Source organism: Lactuca sativa, chromosome 5 (genome assembly GCF_002870075.4).
Source record: "Lactuca sativa cultivar Salinas chromosome 5, Lsat_Salinas_v11, whole genome shotgun sequence".
In the NCBI taxonomy this organism is placed as follows: Eukaryota; Viridiplantae; Streptophyta; class Magnoliopsida; order Asterales; family Asteraceae; genus Lactuca; species Lactuca sativa.
In genome coordinates, this window is record NC_056627.2 from 280,815,302 (window position 1) to 280,835,658 (window position 20,357).

The 20,357-nt window shown below is 37.1% G+C and overlaps 1 protein-coding gene across 1 annotated transcript; it reads left to right on the top strand.

The window, feature by feature from the left end:
* The first annotated feature begins 783 nt into the window (after positions 1-783).
* LOC122198117 (uncharacterized) lies at positions 784-7,287 on the top strand. The gene is made up of 2 exons (XM_042902299.2): positions 784-1,414; positions 5,834-7,287. Exons 1-2 carry the CDS (start codon positions 1,181-1,183, stop codon positions 6,131-6,133), a joined length of 534 nt encoding a protein of 177 aa, XP_042758233.1. The 5' UTR covers positions 784-1,180; the 3' UTR covers positions 6,134-7,287.
* Positions 7,288-20,357: the final 13,070 nt, after the last annotated feature.

Below are 20,357 nucleotides of genomic sequence, written 5' to 3' on the forward strand. Positions count from 1 at the left end.
TTAAGATAGATAAAATATAAGGATTAAGTTAATTATATATACATGCATGCCTTACCACTTGAAGACGTGGATAAGAAAAGGTGAAAAATAGAAAATAATAGTAGTTTGAGATTAGTGAAATTCACAATAAGTTTAAGGGTAATTGATCAATTAACGAAAAAGCCCCAAAATTTTGTTCGGTTAACGAAAAAAGTCGGAATACTGGCTAAATCCACGAAACCGGCAACGGAGGGTTATTCTGAAGTTTTAGCCGGTATTTTGTCTTTTTTTGTAAATGAAACTTATTTTGGGATTAATCGTAAACTGACCCAAAATATTAAGGTTGCGTTTAGTTGTAGAAAAACAGTTTTTATTTTCCGTTTTTTGTTTTCGTTTTCCATTTTCATTTTTCATTGGAAAATTTAAAAAACGCGTTTAGTTAAAACTTATTCATTTTTCATTTTCAATTTTAGAAAATTAGAAAACATGTTTAAATGTGTATTTTCCTATCGCTTCTCATTTTTAGAAAACTGTAGTGTTGGTAGGGTGTGGGTGGGGTTGGCGGCGGTGATGGTAGTGGCGGCAGCAATTGTGACAGTAGTGCTACTGATGAGGTAGTGGTGGTGGTGGTGATGATGATGGTAGGTCGGTAATTGTGGTAGTGGTGTTAGGTGGGTAGTTGTGTAAATGGGTGTTTGTGTATGTGTGTGTGTGTTTGTGGTTGTGGGTGTAGTTGTGTGTGGGGGAGGGGGGATAGTAGATGTGGATGTGATGGGAGTGGGTGCGTGTTTTTATTTTAGAAAATTTTTGGAATTAAATAAATATATAAAACAATGATTATCAGTTTTCCAAAATTTTAAAACTTTTTTATAATTTTAGAAAAAGAAATTTTTTATTTCCCGTGAAAAATTAATAAAAATAGACGAACTAAATGTTTTTTCAAAATTTTTATTTTTCTTGAATTTTTTTTTCAGAAAACCGCCAATAACTTATAGTTTAATATGTATTATTTTTATGTATTAACTTTTTCCTTATGATCTTATAATCGGGTTCGATTTTTCGATTAATATCTTATAAAAGGAAAAACGGTGATCTCGAAATTTTAAACGATTTACTAATATTTTTTTATATAAATAAATCGTAATTTAATAAAATAGTGACAAAGGACATTTTAGGCTTTTTAGGTACGAGGGGAGGGAGTATGAAAAGTTTTGAAAGCGAATTGCACGCTCTTACTCTGCGCGTCTCTATATGCAATGGTTGGACACGCATCAAGTGGCGAGCCAGCAAAGGGTCTTTTTTGGGTTTGGGTGGCCACTCGACCCGCAAGCACGTGTCTATTTTGAGTAAAGTGGTGGGGTGGAGGTGTTGTAGACGAGAGGGTGAAGCGCGTGAGTTGTGGGGGGTGATTGCTGTCAAAGTCTCTCATCATTCGGTTAGTCACGTGCTTTCTTGGATTCTATATGTTGTTCCTATTCCAAGACTGCCCATGTGAGTTTCGCAATGGGAATTGCCCCCTTGTTTTCAATCTAATTACGACACTACCACTATCATTTTAACACAAGCATATCCTCATTTTGTTCTTCTCCACCCTTTAAAAAGTCTCTTCTTCTAATAATTAATAATTAATATATATATATATATATATATATATATATATATATATATATAAAAGTTCAGGTTCATTTGAGACCATTCTAATTTTATGACACCGTGAGATCAAATCTAAAAATAATTTTAAAATGCAAAATAAATGGAAAAATCCAAAAATTCTTTTTTAAATATTATTTTCGGAACTTGAATTAACTAAAAAAATAAAAATAAATAAATAAATAAAATTCTGTTTTTTTTTTAAATACGTGAAATATTCTAATAGAATATTACACTGACATATATTCTAAAAAACAATTTTAAAATGCAGAATAAATGAAAAAATCTAAAAATTCTTTTTTTTAAATATTATTTTCGGAACTTGAATTAACTAAAAAAAATAAAAATAAATTCCATTTTTTTTTTTGAAAAATACGTGAAATATTCTAATAGAATATTACACTGACATATTCTAAAAAATAATTTTAAAATGCAAAATGAATAGAAAAATCTAAAAATTCTTTTTTTAAATATTATTTTTGGAACTTGAATTAACTAAATAAAATAAAATAAATAAAATAAAAATAAATTCCATTTTTTTTGAAAAATACGTGAAATATTCTAATAGAATATTACACTGTACATATTCTAAAAAATAATTTTAAAATGCAAACTAAATGGAAAAATCCAAAAATTCTTTTTTTAAATATTATTTTCAGAACTTGAATTAACTAAAAAAATAAAAAAATGCGTGTGTGTTAAAATGGTGAGAGGCCTCGATGTTGTTGTTGTTGTTGTTGTAGTCATCTAGTGGAGTATAGATGACGACCACGGACCTTTTTAGACAGTCCAGTGAAACACTAGCATGTTCGCAACTTGTAGGTGTTGATGACTTAAATGTTCATTGGCGTACTCCATCCCCCTCATGGTTGCCTTTAGGACATGTATGGCTGAGGAAACCCCTTAGCAGTAGTGTCCATCCCGATGATAATCCTTAGGCTAGGTCCCTTGTGATAGGTGTTTAGGGACGTAAAGTGAGGACAACGAGAATGGGTAATAAGGGTTATTGTTGATTGGAAGTACCTGAAACTAGAAACAAAAACTATAAGCCAAATCTTAGTGAGTTCCCCCAAAGTACCACCGCACAAACATATAATCAAACTGATAATGGGTCCACAACCTCCTGGTTTGATTACCCACGGCCCACAACCTTCCAGTTGGAATGCCTTAGCCCACATCCTTATGGTTAGAATGCCCCGGTCTGTTGAGTTACAGCACAAAGCAGTACAATCTCAACCCCACCATACCATGTCGACATACACATAACAAATAACATATATCCAACAACAGATAATCATATAACCAGTTAACAAACTAGCAAGAATATTTATGGATTTCTAGTGTATAACAATATCCTAGATAGCGGGATACATAATCGACATGGGTTGGCATTGGTGACTTCGACCCCCAAGAACAGTGAGGAAACTCATCCCACAGTTTGACAAATAGCTAAATAATACATTACTCCAAATACCTGCTCTACAGGTCACCTATTCAACAGATAGAGACCGATGCTTAACTATAGCTCAAAATACCTAAAATACACTTAAGTCACACTTGATCAAACTTGGTCAACCCTGGTCAAAGTCAAAGTGAAAGTCAACATGTCAAAGAGTTAACTTGGTTTACTCAGTCGAGTACACAAGGTATACTTAGCTCCTACACTGGGCATACTCGCGCTTTAACCGGAGTTGGGAGGTGGACCACATACGCGTGGCGTACGCTGAGGTACGCACGACGTATGCTCATAAACTTTTTTTTCCTAATAAGAGCTTAATGCGTTAAGCTCTCACATCTAAATTTCAGATCCAAGGCTAAAATACCACTAAGAGACATAAAGTTTCCAACTTTATGACTTTGCATGTCCATTAAGTGCTTAATACATAAAATCCCAACTTCTTAACACTTTAAGACCATCTAGAGCATGCATGGAGAAAAACTAAGCATCAAGACCACATTTTTATGACTCAAGTGTTGAATTAGGTGTCTAAGCCCATAATTATAATTGGTATATATTTGAATTGATAGTAGCATAGTCCTTTTTGCGTTTCCCTCATAACTAGCAACTTGACATGATGACGTTTGGAAAGAGATGTTGAATTTTTTATTTGATTAATAACTTGAAATAAATGATTTGTTAATATATTATGAAAATAATATATTAATTAGAAATAATAATATTTAATTAATATTTAATCAGAAATTAATTGGAATTAATTTTGGTATTAAAAGGATTAATTAAAAATGCAGGGGCTAAAGTGCAATTGTTCAATAGTTGAGCAAGAGGTTCCAGAACCTTCTTATAGAAGGACGTGGACGGTTTCATATGGATAATCTAGGGTTTCTAGATTATCCCATGTGGATAAATAAGGAGCTGGATAATTACCAATTTAAAATATTAATATTATATTCATATTAGGGTTATCCAGTACATCCTATCTGCACCATAAATAGGTCTCTACCCCTTAGGAATTTCGGCCACTTGAAACCCTTGAAGAATATCCAGAATTATTAAGCCTCTTATCCTCTCTCCTCTCTCATCCTTTTGCTAGTATGGGTGTGATCTACTAGAGGCATGACACTTATGGTGCTTGCTCTTGAAGCTTCAACAACACCAAAGATTTGTATTGTTATTGCTATATAATAATTAAGGTATGTTTTCCTAGCCGTATTTAGTGATTTCAAAATATACTAGTAGTATTAGGGTTTTTCATTTGATGTTCAAAAGTTGTATGTTCAATTGGAGAAAACATAGATCAAAATTAGGGTTGCATGCACACATATGTTTTTTGTTTGTTATGCTCAAAATCTATCAGTGGTATCAGACCCTAGGCTTGTTTTCAATTGAATGGATTACAATTGTTTGAATCTGATCAATTAGGGTTTAAGGCAATTAAACCCTTTTAGACTTAGGGGTTTTCGATTCTAGGGTTTCTTGAGCCCTAGGTTTCAAAAATTAGGAAAGGGTTTTAACCCTTTCCTTTAGGGTTTCCTTAACCCTCAAAAATTTTGAAAATGGCAAGGATTGAAATACTTGTCTTCCTCCCCAAGATTAGTCATTTTCAAAAATTAGGGTTTTTGGTAGGGTTATCTTTTTTTTTTTGGTAATTATCTATTTATTTGATTAATTGGATAATTATAAATTTATTTTATCACTCCCATGATTTTCAAAAATTAGGGGGGAGGATTAGGATTAAATTATCTTGATTATTTTAGTTGGATAATCCTCAATTGATTTAATAAATTATTAAAGGTTTAACTAATAGATAATTATTAAATCAATTTGTTTTTTAATTTTTAAATTTAAATTATATTGTTTAATTTCGAATTTTAAAATTTATAAACCCTAGTAGTTTGAAAAGTTTAAAACACACCTTATACTATATGTAAAATTAAATGTTTAATATTTACTATATGTATAAGACTAGGACAGTGGAACCGCTAGTACGTCTCATTCACGAAGCCGATCTATAAACGGGGTATCAGGAAACTGCATATAAAATGGTATTTGAATGCGTGTCCACTCTCACCAACTGCTTCCTTGATTGGTGGTGGGTAGTTAGTCGAACAGGTTTGATAGGACAAATAATTCTCATTAATAAGTATAATGAATTATAAAGCAACTAAATTCCTTTTATGAAATCCCCAATCTTAGTCACTTTAGGAAAAATGTGAATTTGTATGCTAACCCGTGAAATTGCACATTGCACTTTATAAGTCGTTAGTAGAGTGTGTGTGGTTAACCGACACACTAATATGGACTAATAAAGGGTGGTAATGGGTGTCTCATGATTTATTATTGATTAATGGAACGTGTGTGGCTAACCGACACATTAAAATGAGATGATAAATGACATCGAGAGTACCAAGCTAATTTGCATGGTTATTCACATATTGTTTGTGATCCTTGGTATCCCAGTCACAAATGGAAGAGCATAATCGAGATTAAACATGCCATTTAGTAGTTCAATCAATCTCAAAAGATCTAGGGATTTCATTAAAAACCTAATTCGTTCAAATTTCGTTTTTTCATGGTGAAATAGGTAAATCGTCATTTACTTACCTTTATATCGTTTACAATTAGATTATGACATCCCTTTTCTAAGTTGTGAATATCTAGTTGGATCCTAGTCTTAATATTTTATTTGAGTGTTATATTGAGGATTATTCTTATTTAACCAAAACTATTTTTCTTCTCTTTCAGATGTCTACTCCAAACGATGCTTCCGGTTTCTCATCCAACAACAACTCCTTCAAAAACAACTTCTCACTATTGAACATCTGCTCGAGGGTAATTTTTGTTGCCACCAATTATAACGTTTGGATGCAAAACATCAAAATGGCTCTACGTTTCGAGGAAAAGGAGTATGTGCTCGAAAAAGAACTTCTCAAGATTGATGAAACCAAAGATATTGCTGCAAAAATAGTTGACTATAGGAAACACTATAATGATGCAACAAAAGTTGCTTGCATCATGGTGACGACTATGACTCCTGAGCTATAAAGGTTCTACGAGGATTACTGGTCATACAAGATGAACGAGGACTTGATGGAAAAGTACCATCAACAACCTCGTCAAGAGAAGTATGAGGTAGTAAAGTCCCTTATGAAAGATGGAGAGTCCGTCAGTAGCTACGTACAAAGAACGCCACAAAGTGTGGAGCGCTTGCTAAAGCTTAATGTGAACTTTGATGAGTAATTTGCTATTAATATAGTCTTGCACTCATTTCCCAGTTGTTATGATCAGTTGAACAACTAAGAGACCACATTGGATCAACTTCAGAACCTCCTGCGAATTGTTGAATCAGGAATGAAGGGAAAAGGTGTTGCCTCCATTCCTGTTGCTGCTCCGGTCTTGGCCATTGGACAAGGAAAAGGGAAGAATATGAAAGGTCCTCCTTAGCAGAATTGGAAGGGAAAGTCCCAAGTCGGGTCATTAAGCAATGGAACCAAATGAAAAGCTAGTTCTGGTGCTCCCCCTGCCTCCGATCCCAAAGAGGTTACTTGCTTCTACTGCTACGAGAAAAGGGCATTGGAAACAAAGTTGCCTGAAGTACTTGTAAGATACTAAGGATGGCAAGGTGAAGCCAACCTCGACATGTATTTACACTATCCTATCTAATAACTCATTGTATTCTCATTCTTGGTTCCTGTGACATCCCTAAAATCTCGGCCAGAAAAGACCGATTTTCATTTATGCTTGTAAATAATTTCAGAGTAAATCCTTTTGATTTGAAAGAGTTGCGGAATTTGTTCCCAAAACAAAACATGATAAAATAATATTTATCAAAGCATTTCATCAAGAGATGCATATTCATTATATAATCAAAACTCGGGATGTCATGTTCCGATACAGACCATAAAGCATAAACGATAACATTACAAGTCATTCAACAAATATATACATATACAGACTTGTAAACAAAACAACAAGATGATCCATCCATCTTACGCCCTTGTGCCACTTCCTGTAATACAAATAAAACTGAGTGGGTCAGGCTTGGGAGCCTGGTGAGCATATAGCGTTTTCAACCCACAATAAATAAGTTATATTTAATTTCACCAACCAACCACTATCCCGATTACCCATTCCCGTTATCCTCACTTTACGTCCCTAAAACAACATCTATCTCAAGGGACCTAATCTAGGATTTTCATCGGGACGGACATCACTGCGAAGGGGTTTCCTCAACAATAGATATCCTAAAGGCAACCATGAGGGGGATAGAGTACACCGGTGAACACATCGTTCACAACACCTACAGGTTATGAACCTGTTAGCGTTCCACTAGACTGTCTAGAAGGAGTCCGTGGTCGTTATCCATACTCCGTTGAATAACTAGATCAACAACAACAACAACATCGAGGCCTCTCATCTGTTTATTACACACCAACTATCTACCCATGCTCTACCCAACATATTAGTAGACAAAAATATATATTTTCATACATAGTTTAAAACCTGTATATCATTTTCATTCAGTATATATTCCAGATAACAGATGAGGCATACCACATAACACGTATTCCATAGAAAACAATTCAGATCTATGAGATAGAATAAAGTGAATATCCATTCACGCATATAATCACAAAATATACACATAACAAGTATATCATATAAAATACTTCATAGTTACTCGTTAGAAGAAAGTAACTATACCCTCACACATATAAACCACAATTTACTTAATACACTCAAACCGCACTTGTATTATCATCATGTTTATGAAAGGTAGTATACACTCACTTGATCAGAAGATGATCGGACAACACTACGACTTGTAGAAGTAGTAATCCACAGCAGTTCTGGAAGATCTCCTCAAAAATCGAACTTCTCGCGGGCAGAGCTTCGACTCGGGAACCGCACTTCTCGGGATCTTCGGGATCTCGGGACTTGCCTCGGGGCTAGAGTATGATACCGGGGCTTCGGGGTATTTCTGGCACGCAAAACGATGCAAAACGGGAGAGAGAAGAGAAGGAATTGGCAAAATAGCCGGCTGCCTTCGGATCCCTTTTATAGAGGCTGGAGCCTCGGAGTACGCGGGGCGTACTGCAGTACGCAGCGCGTACTGCTTCCGAAATCGTCACTGCGTGCGTCATCCGAAGTGTCGACACTCTTCGGAGTGTGCGGGGCGTACTCACGTACGCGGGGCGTACGTCGGATCGGACTGGTGACTCGGCTTCGGATAATGCCGAATTTTTGATTTAAAAATAAATACAATTTATTTATCAAACTTCGGAAATTCATATCTTCTTCATACGAACTCCGTTTTTGACGTTTTTTATATCCACGGAATGGTGAGACTACGCTCTACAACTTTCGTTTAGACTCCGTTGGCTAATTTTGACTTTATTTTTATTATTTATTTTTAATAGGCCGCGACAGAAAAACTTCGTTATAAATTCATAACTTCTTCGTTTGACGTCCGTTCTCGCCTAACTTTTTATCGCTTCGATACCAACAATGAGATCTTCGATTCTCATTTAGATTTCTTCGGCTAAAAACCGCTCGATCTCAAATTGAGTATTTCAGGCTGCACATCGCTAAGTCGAAACTTCGATAAATCATAACTTCCTCATACGAAGTCAAATTTGGGCGTTCTATATATATTCGGAAACCTCGTTTCAACTACTACAACATTAACCAAAGATATTAAGTTTATTTTACACTTAAATTTTGACGCTTATTTTTATTCTTAATTAATCAGACCACATAATTAAGCAATTAAGCACAAAACACATAATACTCAAATAATACATTCTTATTATTTCAAAATGGGTTACAAAGGTTAACCTAGACTATTACATTGCTAAAAATGGCAAGCCCGGAAACACAGGCGTTACAATTCTCTCCACCTTAGAATGATTCCGTCCCCGGAATCACACATCAACAAACAAATGCGGATAGCGACCCATCATGTCAATCTCCGTCTCCCAGGTGAGATTCGGCCCATTCGTGTGTTTCCATCGGACAAGCACTAACCCAACCATCTTGCGTCGCAATTTCTTAGTCTTTCGGTCAACAATTGGCTCTGGTTCTTCAATCAACCTTTTGTTCTCATCAATTCTCAATTCAGAGATTGGAATTATGTCGGGAACTTCTCCCGTGAACTTCCTCAAATAACACACATGAAAAGTGTTATGAATTCCATTCAGTTCTTCTGGTAATTCGAGCTTGTAAGCTTGGTTCCCAATCCTCTGAAGAACTTTAAACGGTCCAATAAACCTTGGACTCAATTTTCCCCTTTTACCAAATCTTATAAGTCCCTTCCACGGCGAGACTTTAAGCAAAACCGAATCCCCAACCTCAAAAGTTATCGGTCTCCGCTTCTTGTCAGCATAGCTCTTTTGACGATCCTGAGCCGCTAACATTCTTTCCCTAATTATTTTCAACTTTTCAGCAGTTTGATGAACCAACTCCGGTCCCATAAACTGCTTTTCCCCAGCCTCAAGCCAACAAGACGGCGTACGACACTTTTGTCCATACAAAGCTTGGTAAGGTGCCATCTTAATGCTCTAGTGGAAACTATTATTATAGAAAAATTCTACCAACGGTAAATGTTCATCCCAATTACCTAGGAATTCCAGAGTACATGCTCTCAGCATATCTTCAAGTGTTTGTATCGTTCGTTCGCTCTGACCATCAGTCTGCGGATTGTAAGCTGTACTTAAACACAACTTGGTACCCAATTCTACTTGTAGACTTTTCCAAAACCTCGATGTGAAACGGCTATCACGATCCGACACAATCGTTAATGGAACACCGTGAAGCCTCACAATTTCCTTCACGTAAGAATTCGCCAGCTTCTCCATAGACCATTTCTCCTTGGCCGCTATGAAATGCGCACTCTTAGTGGATCGATCAACGACCACCCAAATCATGTCGTGACCATTCTTTGTTCTGGGCAGTTTTGTGACAAAATCCATAGCAATGTCTTCCCACTTACCCATAGGCACAGGCAAAGGTTCTAAACTCCCGTACGGTTTCTGATGTTGTGTCTTGACTCTCGCACAAGTCACACACTCGGCCACATACTTTGCAACATCAAGCTTCATCGTCGGCCACCGGTAGTAGGGTTTCAGGTCCCTATACATTTTAGTGCTACCTGGATGAACCGAGTACATGGTCTTGTGAGCTTCTTCCATCAGAAGATCTCTGACTCCTCCTGTCTTAGGTATCCAAATCCGATCTTGGAACACCTTCAGTCCACGACTGTTTACACCGAACACCAACGTTTTGCCCAAACGTTCCTCCTTTCTGTCATTCTTCTCAGAAGCTTCGCTCTGAGCTTTCTTTATACTTTCCAAAATAGTCGAGACAACTTCAATTCTCAACGCTCTTGGCCTTTTCCTTTCAAGATTGACTTTCCGACTGAGAGCATCAGTAACAACATTAGCTTTACCGGGGTGGTAAAGTATCTCGCAGTCGTAGTCTTTAAGTAATTCTAGCCAGCGTCGTTGCCTCATATTCAATTCTTTCTGATTAAAGAGATATTGGAGACTCTTATGATCAGTGAAAAGTTTGCACTTCGTGCCATAGAGGTAATGCTTCCATATTTTCAGAGCGAAAACTACCACTGCCAACTCCAAATCATGAGTCGGGTAGTTCTTTTCATGCTCTTTCAGCTGTCGAGACGCATATGCTATCACCTTTTCTCTTTGGGTCAAAACACAACCCAATCCAACCCCAGACGCATCGCTATAGACAGCGAAGTCTTCAACTCCATCGGGTAGAGAAAGTATTGGTGCCTCGCATAGCTTCTTCTTATGCTTCTCACTCCAAGCATAAGTAGCTCCTTTGTGGGTCAAAGCTGACAATGGACTAGCGATCAAAGAAAAGCCTTGGATAAACCTTCGGTAATATCCAGCTAATCCCAAAAAGCTTCGAATCTCCGTGGGACTTTTCGGTTGCTCCCACTTTTTTCACAGCTTCAATCTTCGCTGGATCAACCATTATCCCTTCTTGGTTGACCACGTGACCCAAGAATTGGACTTCACGAATCCAAAAATCACATTTGGAGAACTTTGCATACAACTTCTCATTCTTCAAAACTTCCAACACTTCTCGCAAGTGTCTGCCATGCTCCTCCTGGCTTTTCGAGTAAATCAGAATGTCGTCTATGAACACTATCACGGATTTATCAAGGAAAGGATTACAAACCCTATTCATCAAATCCATGAACGCTGCATTAGTTAGTCCAAACGACATAACCAAGAACTCGTAGTGTCCATATCTAGTTCTGAATGCAGTCTTCTCGATATCTTGCTCTCTTACTTTCAGCTGATGATATCCTGACCTTAGATCGATCTTCGAGAAATAGCTCGAACCTTACAATTGATCAAACAGGTCATCAATCCTCGGCAACGAATATCTATTCTTTATTGTTGCCTTGTTCAGCTCTCTGTAATCAATGCACATTCTCATGCTTCCATCTTTCTTCTTTACAAATAACACCGGAGCTCCCCAGGATGATGAACTAGGTCTAATGAAACCTTTGTCTAATAACTCCTGAAGTTGCATCATTAGCTCCTTCATCTCCGTCGGTGCTAATCGATAAGGTGCTTTTGCAATTGGCGTTGTTCCTAGCAACAAGTCAATACGGAATTCCACTTGTCGATCTGGTGGTAATCCAGGAAGATCTTCGGGAAATACTTCCGGATAATCACACACCACTGGAATATTCTGCATCGCCTTCTTTTCCTTCTTAGCATCAATCACGAATGCTAAATATGATGTACACCCTTTGGTCAAACATTTTCTGGCTTTCATCAATGAAATGATTCCAGAATTCACTATGCGTTTATCTCCATACACCATAAACGAATCTTTCCCAGGCGGGTTTACTTTGACTATTTTCTTCTTGCATAAAATTTCGGCGTCGTTGGCGCTAAGCCAATCCATTCCAAGCACGATGTCGAAACCATTAAGTTCGATAGGCAATAATTCCTCGTGGAACTTATTCCCATTCAGATCAATTAAGATGTTTTTCATGCGATAGCTAACAGGTACAAACTTGCCACTAGCAACTTCGACTAATAAAGCATTATCTAGTCTAACAACAGGCAAAGCTAGCTTTCTACCAAATTCATGCGATATAAAGGAGTAATTGGCTCCAGAATCAAATAAAATTTGGGCAGACAATTCGTTAACGAGAAAGGTACCTGAAGCGACATCAGCCTCATCTTTAGCAGCTTCCAGTGTCATCTGGAATGCTCTTGCCTTTGGCTTTGGCGGAATGTTGGGTCTAGCTGCCTCCTTCTTCTTCGGGCAGTCCCTCGACATATGACCCTCCTCACCACAACCATAGCAAACTTTCTTTGTGAGGGTACACTCATTGGCATAGTGCCCTGGCTTTCCACACTTGCAGCATGTGTTCGCCACCTCACATCTTCCATGATGCTTCTTCTTACATTTGTCGCACCATTTCGCTTCACCTCCACCTCCCCTCGAACCAGACTTCGAGAACTTGTTTTTCTTGTTGGACCCTGAAGTTCCATCGCACTTCCTCTTTTCTCCAACATCTATCCTTTTCAGACCCTTTTCCTTCTGCTGGGCCTCCACATTCTTAGCTGCACGAACAACCGTTTTCAGAGTAGTTGCCATCTTGACTGTCGGACCAAAGTCGGCAGGCAGTCCATTAGCAAACCTCTCAATCTTGGAGAGTTCCGTTGGCACTAGGTACGGAAACAACTTCATCTTCTCAGTAAATGCAGTAGCATAGTCATCTATGCTCATCTTCCCCTTCTTTAAGTTTTGAAACTCATTGTTCAGATCAATCAGATCTATCTCCGAACAATACTGCACCCTTAACTGTTCCAAGAACTCCTCCCATGACATTTTCAGGGCTTCTCCTCGTGGCATAGTATCTGCCAACAACTTCCACCAACTCAAGACTCCAGTCTTCAGTTGTCTAACCGCAAAGACGGTCTTCTGTTTGTTGCTACAGTCGCAACTTTCAAATACCATCTCCATTTCGGAGATCCAATCCATTATCTCAATAGGCTTTGGGCTCCCAGAAAGACTTGGCGGTTTGGCGCCCAAGAAGTTCTTGTACATACGCCCATCCTTGTTGTTTCTCCTTTCTGGATCGTTCCTTCGTTCCTCTTGAGTCCCAACTTGACTCACCATGCGACTATTGTTCCCTTCCTCCGATTGCTCGGGAATCAATTTCGGTTCCTCAATAGGTATGATAGGTTCATCCCTATTATTATGCAACATTTGTCGCACCTCCTCCCTTTGTTCGGCTAGCATAGCCCGAATCATGGCTTGCACCGCAGCCATTGTTATTGGTTATGGTGCTGCTGCTACAACAGGTATCTGCTCAATCACTGGCGGTTACTTCCTGTTTTCATCTGCGTTTCCAACGCCACTCCTTGTTCTCACCATTTTGACCTACACACCGAATAAGGTGAAATTAGATCCTTATTCACGATAGATATTCAAATCATCCTTATGTAACGCCCGCAAATCTGGGCTAGTCAAATTAGAGGCAATAGGGGTCGAAAACGACTTTTCGACAAAAGATTATTTAGAATAAATAATCTTAATCAAGTTGTAGAGTATGTTACAAGGTTTTCGTACATATAAAGAACGCCGAAAACCGAGTTATAACGAAGAAGTTATGACCCGTTGAAGTTTCGCGACGGAACCGGCACGATACCGATAAGCGTAAATAGTGAATTTACGATAGAGCGAGATTTAGCCTTAGCGATAAAAAGAACGCCCAAATCTGACTTCGTATGAGGAAGTTATGATTTTTCTAAGATTTAGCATAACAGTGCACAGCCCGAAATCTGAATTTTAGATCGGTCGATTTTTAGCCGAAGGGATCTAAATGAAAGTTGTAGTACTCGTAAATACCAACGCGTGGATATAAAGAATGTCGATAATAGAGCTCGTATACAAAAGTTATGGACGAAGCTTAGTCCCTACTTTTCGAGCGCGGCGAATTTGATACAGTTTTGTAAATACGAGATAGAATGAGAATTAGCCAACGAGGTCTAAATGAAAGTTGAAGATCTCATTAATAGGAACTCAACAGTAAAAAGATAGACAAAAATGGAGCTCGTATGCGAAAGTTATGGACGAAGCTTAGTCCTTACTTTTCAAGCGCGGCGAATTTGATACAGTTTTGTAAATCCGAGATAGAATGAGAATTAGCCAACGAGGTCTAAATGAAAGTTGAAGATCTCATTAATAGGAACTCAACAGTAAAAAGACAGACAAAAACGGAGCTCGTATGCAAAAGTTACGGACGAAGCTTGGAGACTACTTTACTATACACTTCCTATAAATACAAGGGTGAACTCCTCATATTTTCTTCACACCATAAGCCTTTATTTCTCTCTCTAACTTCTCTCTAACCTCCCTATACCCCTCCCAAGTCTAGGGAACCTCCCTATCACGAGAAGAAAGCCCCGGAGCGCCCGACGGCTCCGAGAAGAAAAGCTTTCGGCTCGGAAACGCTGCTCCAGCGAAGCCCGGTTTTTAATAAAAACCCGCTGTAAGTGAGCTACGCCTATAGTATATTTAATATAGATTTTATTTAATTATAGTAACATTGTTAGGACCTTAAAATAATTATTTAGGCTATTATTATGAGTTATATTGAGTGTTATTTAACGCTTATATAATAGTAATAATAGCTAGACTATTAAATTAGTCTCGTCAAGCGTTAGACTAAACTCTAGTGGTAATGATACTAGGTTTCGTCAAGGGATAATTGTTTTAAGAGTAACGAAGTGTTGTCCGAGTGCCGACTCACCACCTTTCAGGTGAGTGCATGGTCTCTTTCATCTTACACATAGATATGAAGTATTTTAATATAAATTACGTGCTATGTGTGCATATTGTTTGAATACTTGTTGTCTATGTTGGATGAATGATTTATACATGTTTTAAATGATTTAAACTGTATATTTATTTTATATCTACAAATATGTTGGGATAAAACATGGGTAGATGAAATAGTTGGTGAGTGATGAAATAAAATAATGAGAGATAGGTGATGATAGATAGGTGACTATGAATTGGTGATGTAGGATACTACAACCTTGTCCGACAATTTGGAGATGTAGTCATCTACCAGAGTATAGATGGCGATCACAGACTATTATAGACAACCTCGTGGAAACACCAGCAGGCTAGCAACCTGTAGGTGATGAATTACGAGTTCAGGCGATGTTGTAACTACGTATTCATGCGATGATAGTCTAACCCTTATTATGAAGTACGAGTCCAGGCGATGTTGTGGCTACGTATTCATGCGATGATAGACTAACCCTTATCATGATTTACAAGTCCAGGCGATGTTGTGGCTGCGTAATCATGCGATGATACCCTAACTCTTGCTAGACACATATTGAGGGAGTAATCCCCGGATTAGTATTGTCTATGCAATGTAGGCGATGATCCTTAGGTAAAGTTCGTAAGAACAATCATATAAGGAAATACGATGTAAGGAGATGAAAAGTAAATATGATATAAGAGATGACCCTTGAGATAATATCTTTAGGGAAGACTAAAAGAAGATAATGGGGATGGGTAATTGGGTTGATTGTTTGATTGTTTAAACATAATAACTATATTATTGTGGGTTGAAAACCCTATGTACTCACCAGGTTTCCCAACCTGACCCACTCAGTTTATTTACATCACAGGTGACGATATGAAGTGACATTACACTGAGAGATTTAAAGAGATGTAGATCACTAGTGTAAATAATTGTAAGTTCTGTTTATGCTTATGTTTCTGTATTAACAATGACATCCCAAACGTTTTAAAATGAAATAAATACGTTTCTTCGAAAATGTTTTAATAACGTATTTATCGTGTTTTTCTGGGAACAAATTCCGCAACATTTTTATAAAATGAAGTACTCTGAATTTTATAAAGCATAAACAAAAAATCGGTCTTTTCTGGCCGTGATTACCCATTCCCGTTATCCTCACAATAAATAAGTTATATTTAATTTCACCAACCAATCACTATCCCGATTACCCATTCCCATTATCCTCACTTTACGTCCCTAAAACAACATCTATCTCAAGGGACCTAATCTAGGATTTTCATCGGGACGGACATCACTGCGAAGGGGTTTCCTCAACAATAGATATCCTAAAGGCAACCATGAGGGGGATAGAGTACACCGGTGAACACATCGTTCACAACACCTACAGGTTATGAACCTGCTAGCGTTCCACTGGACTGTCTAGAAGGAGTCCGTGGTCGTTATCCATACTCCGCTGAATAACTAGATCAACAACAACAACAACATCGAGGCCTCTCATCTGTTTATTACACACCAACTATCTACCCATGTTCTACCCAACATATTAGTAGACAAAAATATATATTTTCATACATAGTTTAAAACCTGTATATCATTTTCATTCAGTATATATTCCAAATAACAGATGAGGCATACCACATAACACGTATTCCATAGAAAACAATTCAGATCTATGAGATAGAATAAAGTGAATATCCATTCACGCATATAATCACAAAATATACACATAACAAGTATATCATATAAAATACTTCATAGTTACTCGTTAGAAGAAAGTAACTATACCCTCACACATATAAACCACAATTTACTTAATACACTCAAACCGCACTTGTATTATCATCGTGTTTATGAAAGGTAGTATACACTCACTTGATCAGAAGATGATCGGACAACACTACGACTTGTAGAAGTAGTAATCCACAGCAGATCTGGAAGATCTCCTCAAAAATCGAACTTCTCGCGGGCAGAGCTTCGACTCGGGAACCGCACTTCTCGGGATCTTCGGGATCTCGGGACTTGCCTCGGGGCTAGAGTATGATACCGGGGCTTCGGGGTATTTCTGGCACGCAAAACGATGCAAAACGGGAGAGAGAAGAGAAGGAATTGGCAAAATAGTCGGCTGCCTTCGGATCCCTTTTATAGAGGCTGGAGCCTCGGAGTACGCGGGGCGTACTGCAGTACGCAGCGCGTACTGCTTCCGAAATCGTCACTGCGTGCGTCATCCGAAGCGTCGACACTCTTCGGAGTACGCGGGGCGTACGCCGGATCGGACTGGTGACTCGGCTTCGGATAATGCCGGATTTTTGATTTAAAAATAAATACAATTTATTTATCAAACTTCGGAAATTCATATCTTCTTCATACGAACTCCGTTTTCGACGTTCTTTATATCCACGGAAAGGTGAGACTACGCTCTACAACTTTCGTTTAGACTCCGTCGGCTAATTTTGACTTTATTTTTATTATTTATTTTTAATAGGCCGCGACAGAAAAACTTCGTTATAAATTCATAACTTCTTCGTTTGACGTCCGTTCTCGCCTAACTTTTTATCGCTTCGATACCAACAATGAGATCTTCGATTCTCATTTAGATTTCTTCGGCTAAAAACCGCTCGCTCTCAAATCGAGTATTTCAGGCTGCACACCGCTAAGTCGAAACTTCGATAAATCATAACTTCCTCATACGAAGTCAGATTTGGGCGTTCTATATATATTCGGAAACCTCGTTTCAACTACTACAACATTAACCAAAGATATTAAGTTTATTTTACACTTAAATTTTGACGCTTATTTTTATTCTTAATTAATCAGACCACATAATTAAACAATTAAGCACAAAACACATAATACTCAAATAATACATTATTATTATTTCAAAATGGGTTACAAAGGTTAACCTAGACTATTACATTGCTAAAAATGGCAAGCCCGAAAACACAGGCGTTACAGTTCCTTTATACAGGATGTAGTTTTCACTTTTGTTCTGATTTGCAGGGGTTAATAAGAAGTGAGGATGTGGACTTGATCATGGGAAATAGGCGATCTTCACTTGTTACCAAGATTGGAGTTTATAGCTTAGTGCTTAGTAGTGGGTTAAGTTTGGATTTGTTAATTTTCTCCTCTCGTCAGAGATGACACGAAACATCATTTCATTTCATGCTTTATTTAAACAAGGTTTTAGATATTGTTTCAATGATGAGAATGGATCTATTTCTTCTTTTAAAAATGGTGTTTTTTGTTTATTTTGAAGCTTTACCTTGTGATGGTGTGTATGAAACTATGATGATTGTAGACAATTTATGTAATAGTGTTTTTCAAATTGATTCGTCTATTGGTATAGACAAAGCATGCTTATGGCATTGTCGTCTTGGACATGTTAACAAGAAACGCATCACCCAACTCCAAAAGGATGGAGTGTTGGAATCATTTGACTTAAGGTTAGATGATAAGTGTAAATCTTTTTTACTAGGAAAGATGACGAAATCACCTTTCACTGGTTCTTTGAAAGAGGTGAGGTATTGTTGGATCTCATACACACAAATGTGTGTGGGCCCTTCAGACCCACAACAAGGGATGCGAATCGATTCTATGTGACTTTTGCTGATGATTATAACATATATGATCATATATACTTAATCTAGCATAAGTCAGAAACCATTGAAAAATTCAAAGAATTCAAACAAGAAGTCGAGAATCAATTGGGCATGAAGATCAAGATGCTTAGAACCGATAGAGGCTGTGAGTATCTTAGTATCGAGTTCCATGACTACCTCAAGGAATGTGAAATAGTTTCACAATTGACACCTCCTATGACACCACAACTTAATGTTTTGGATGAGAGGCGTAATCGAACATTGTTAGACATGGTTCGTTCCATGATGAGTCGAGCTTCACTTCTAATCTCATTCTGGGGGTATGCCTTAGAGACTACCATCCATATTCTTAATCTTTTCCCAACTAAGAAGGTTGCTAAAACACCTCACGAGATGTGTACAGGGAAGGTTCCCTCGTTAGCACATATCAAGGTTTGCGGTTGTGAAGCTTTTGTTAGACGAGAGACTCACGACAAACTTGAACCTCGAAGTGAGAGATGTATTTTAATCGGCTACCCATAAAAGTCATTTAGATATTTGTTCTACAGACCTAGTGACAAAGTGATCTTCATAGCACGAAGGGGAGTCTTTCGTGATAGATGGCTCATATGCAAAGAGGACAGTAGGAGTATAATTGATCTTGAAGAAATTCAAGAGTCAAACGAGGAAGGAACCTCTGAAAATGCTAGGGCTCAACCCGAGGAAGAAATTCCAGTTGAACCAATTGACGAGTCATTACCTCTTAGGCGTTCTAGTAGAGTTAGCATTTCGCCTGTGTTGTATGGTTTCCATATAACGATAGAAGGCGATACATTTATTAGTGATAGTACACTGTTAGATATGGATGAACCCTCTAACTACAAGGAAGCAATGACGGGCCCTAATGCTGCCAAATGGAAAGAGACAATGAACAACGATATCAAGTCCATGTATGACAATCTAATTTCAAAATTTGGTTGACAATGTAGGTCGTAAGACAATTGACTGCAAATGGATCTTCAAGAAGAAAATCAACATGTCGTAATGATTATGGGATATGATAAATTGATATACTTTAAATCGGAGAGACCACAAATCATACTATTGGACAATCCTAATTAATTATATAATCTAATTAAGATTGTAATGATTATGGGATATGATAAATTGATATACTTTAAAATTAACGAAATTTTACTTCTATTTTGATATATATTTTATTCATAGAAAGAATGTATATTTGGTTAATTGATATATTTGTTTTTTAAATAACTAAAACTATAATGACACTATTTCTTACAACGTGTTTAAAAATAACAATTATGTAGTTTAACTATCTAATATGTATTCTTAAAATATCAATTTTAACATCACTTAGTATTTCGAAAATTCATATAAATAAAAATTTTATATTAAAAAAAATAACTTATACTAAAATTTTAATTTCATACACTTCTTCCTTAATAAATAAAATCATTTTGCACATCTCATGTTCTCTTTGATTTTTTCAAATGTATTTTTCTTAATATTTTTTGACTAAATTGTTTTTCATGTGTCATTTTCTTGTTTATTCTATTTTTATTTTATTGACACATCATTAATTTAATTAAGGCAAATCCTTATTATAATAAATTAGGATAAATGTGATAGAGTAGCTACGTGAGTAATATTGTATAATTAAACTTGATATGATTAGCTAAAATCAAGGTGTTATTGGATGAACTATTTTCTAAATAAATCTTACCAGTTGATGTCATGTTTTTTTTGTATTGTTTTTTGTTTTTTTCGAATAAAACACTTATTAATAACATTTTTCAAGCTTGAGTTTATATATCATATGATCGATGTTTGTTAATTG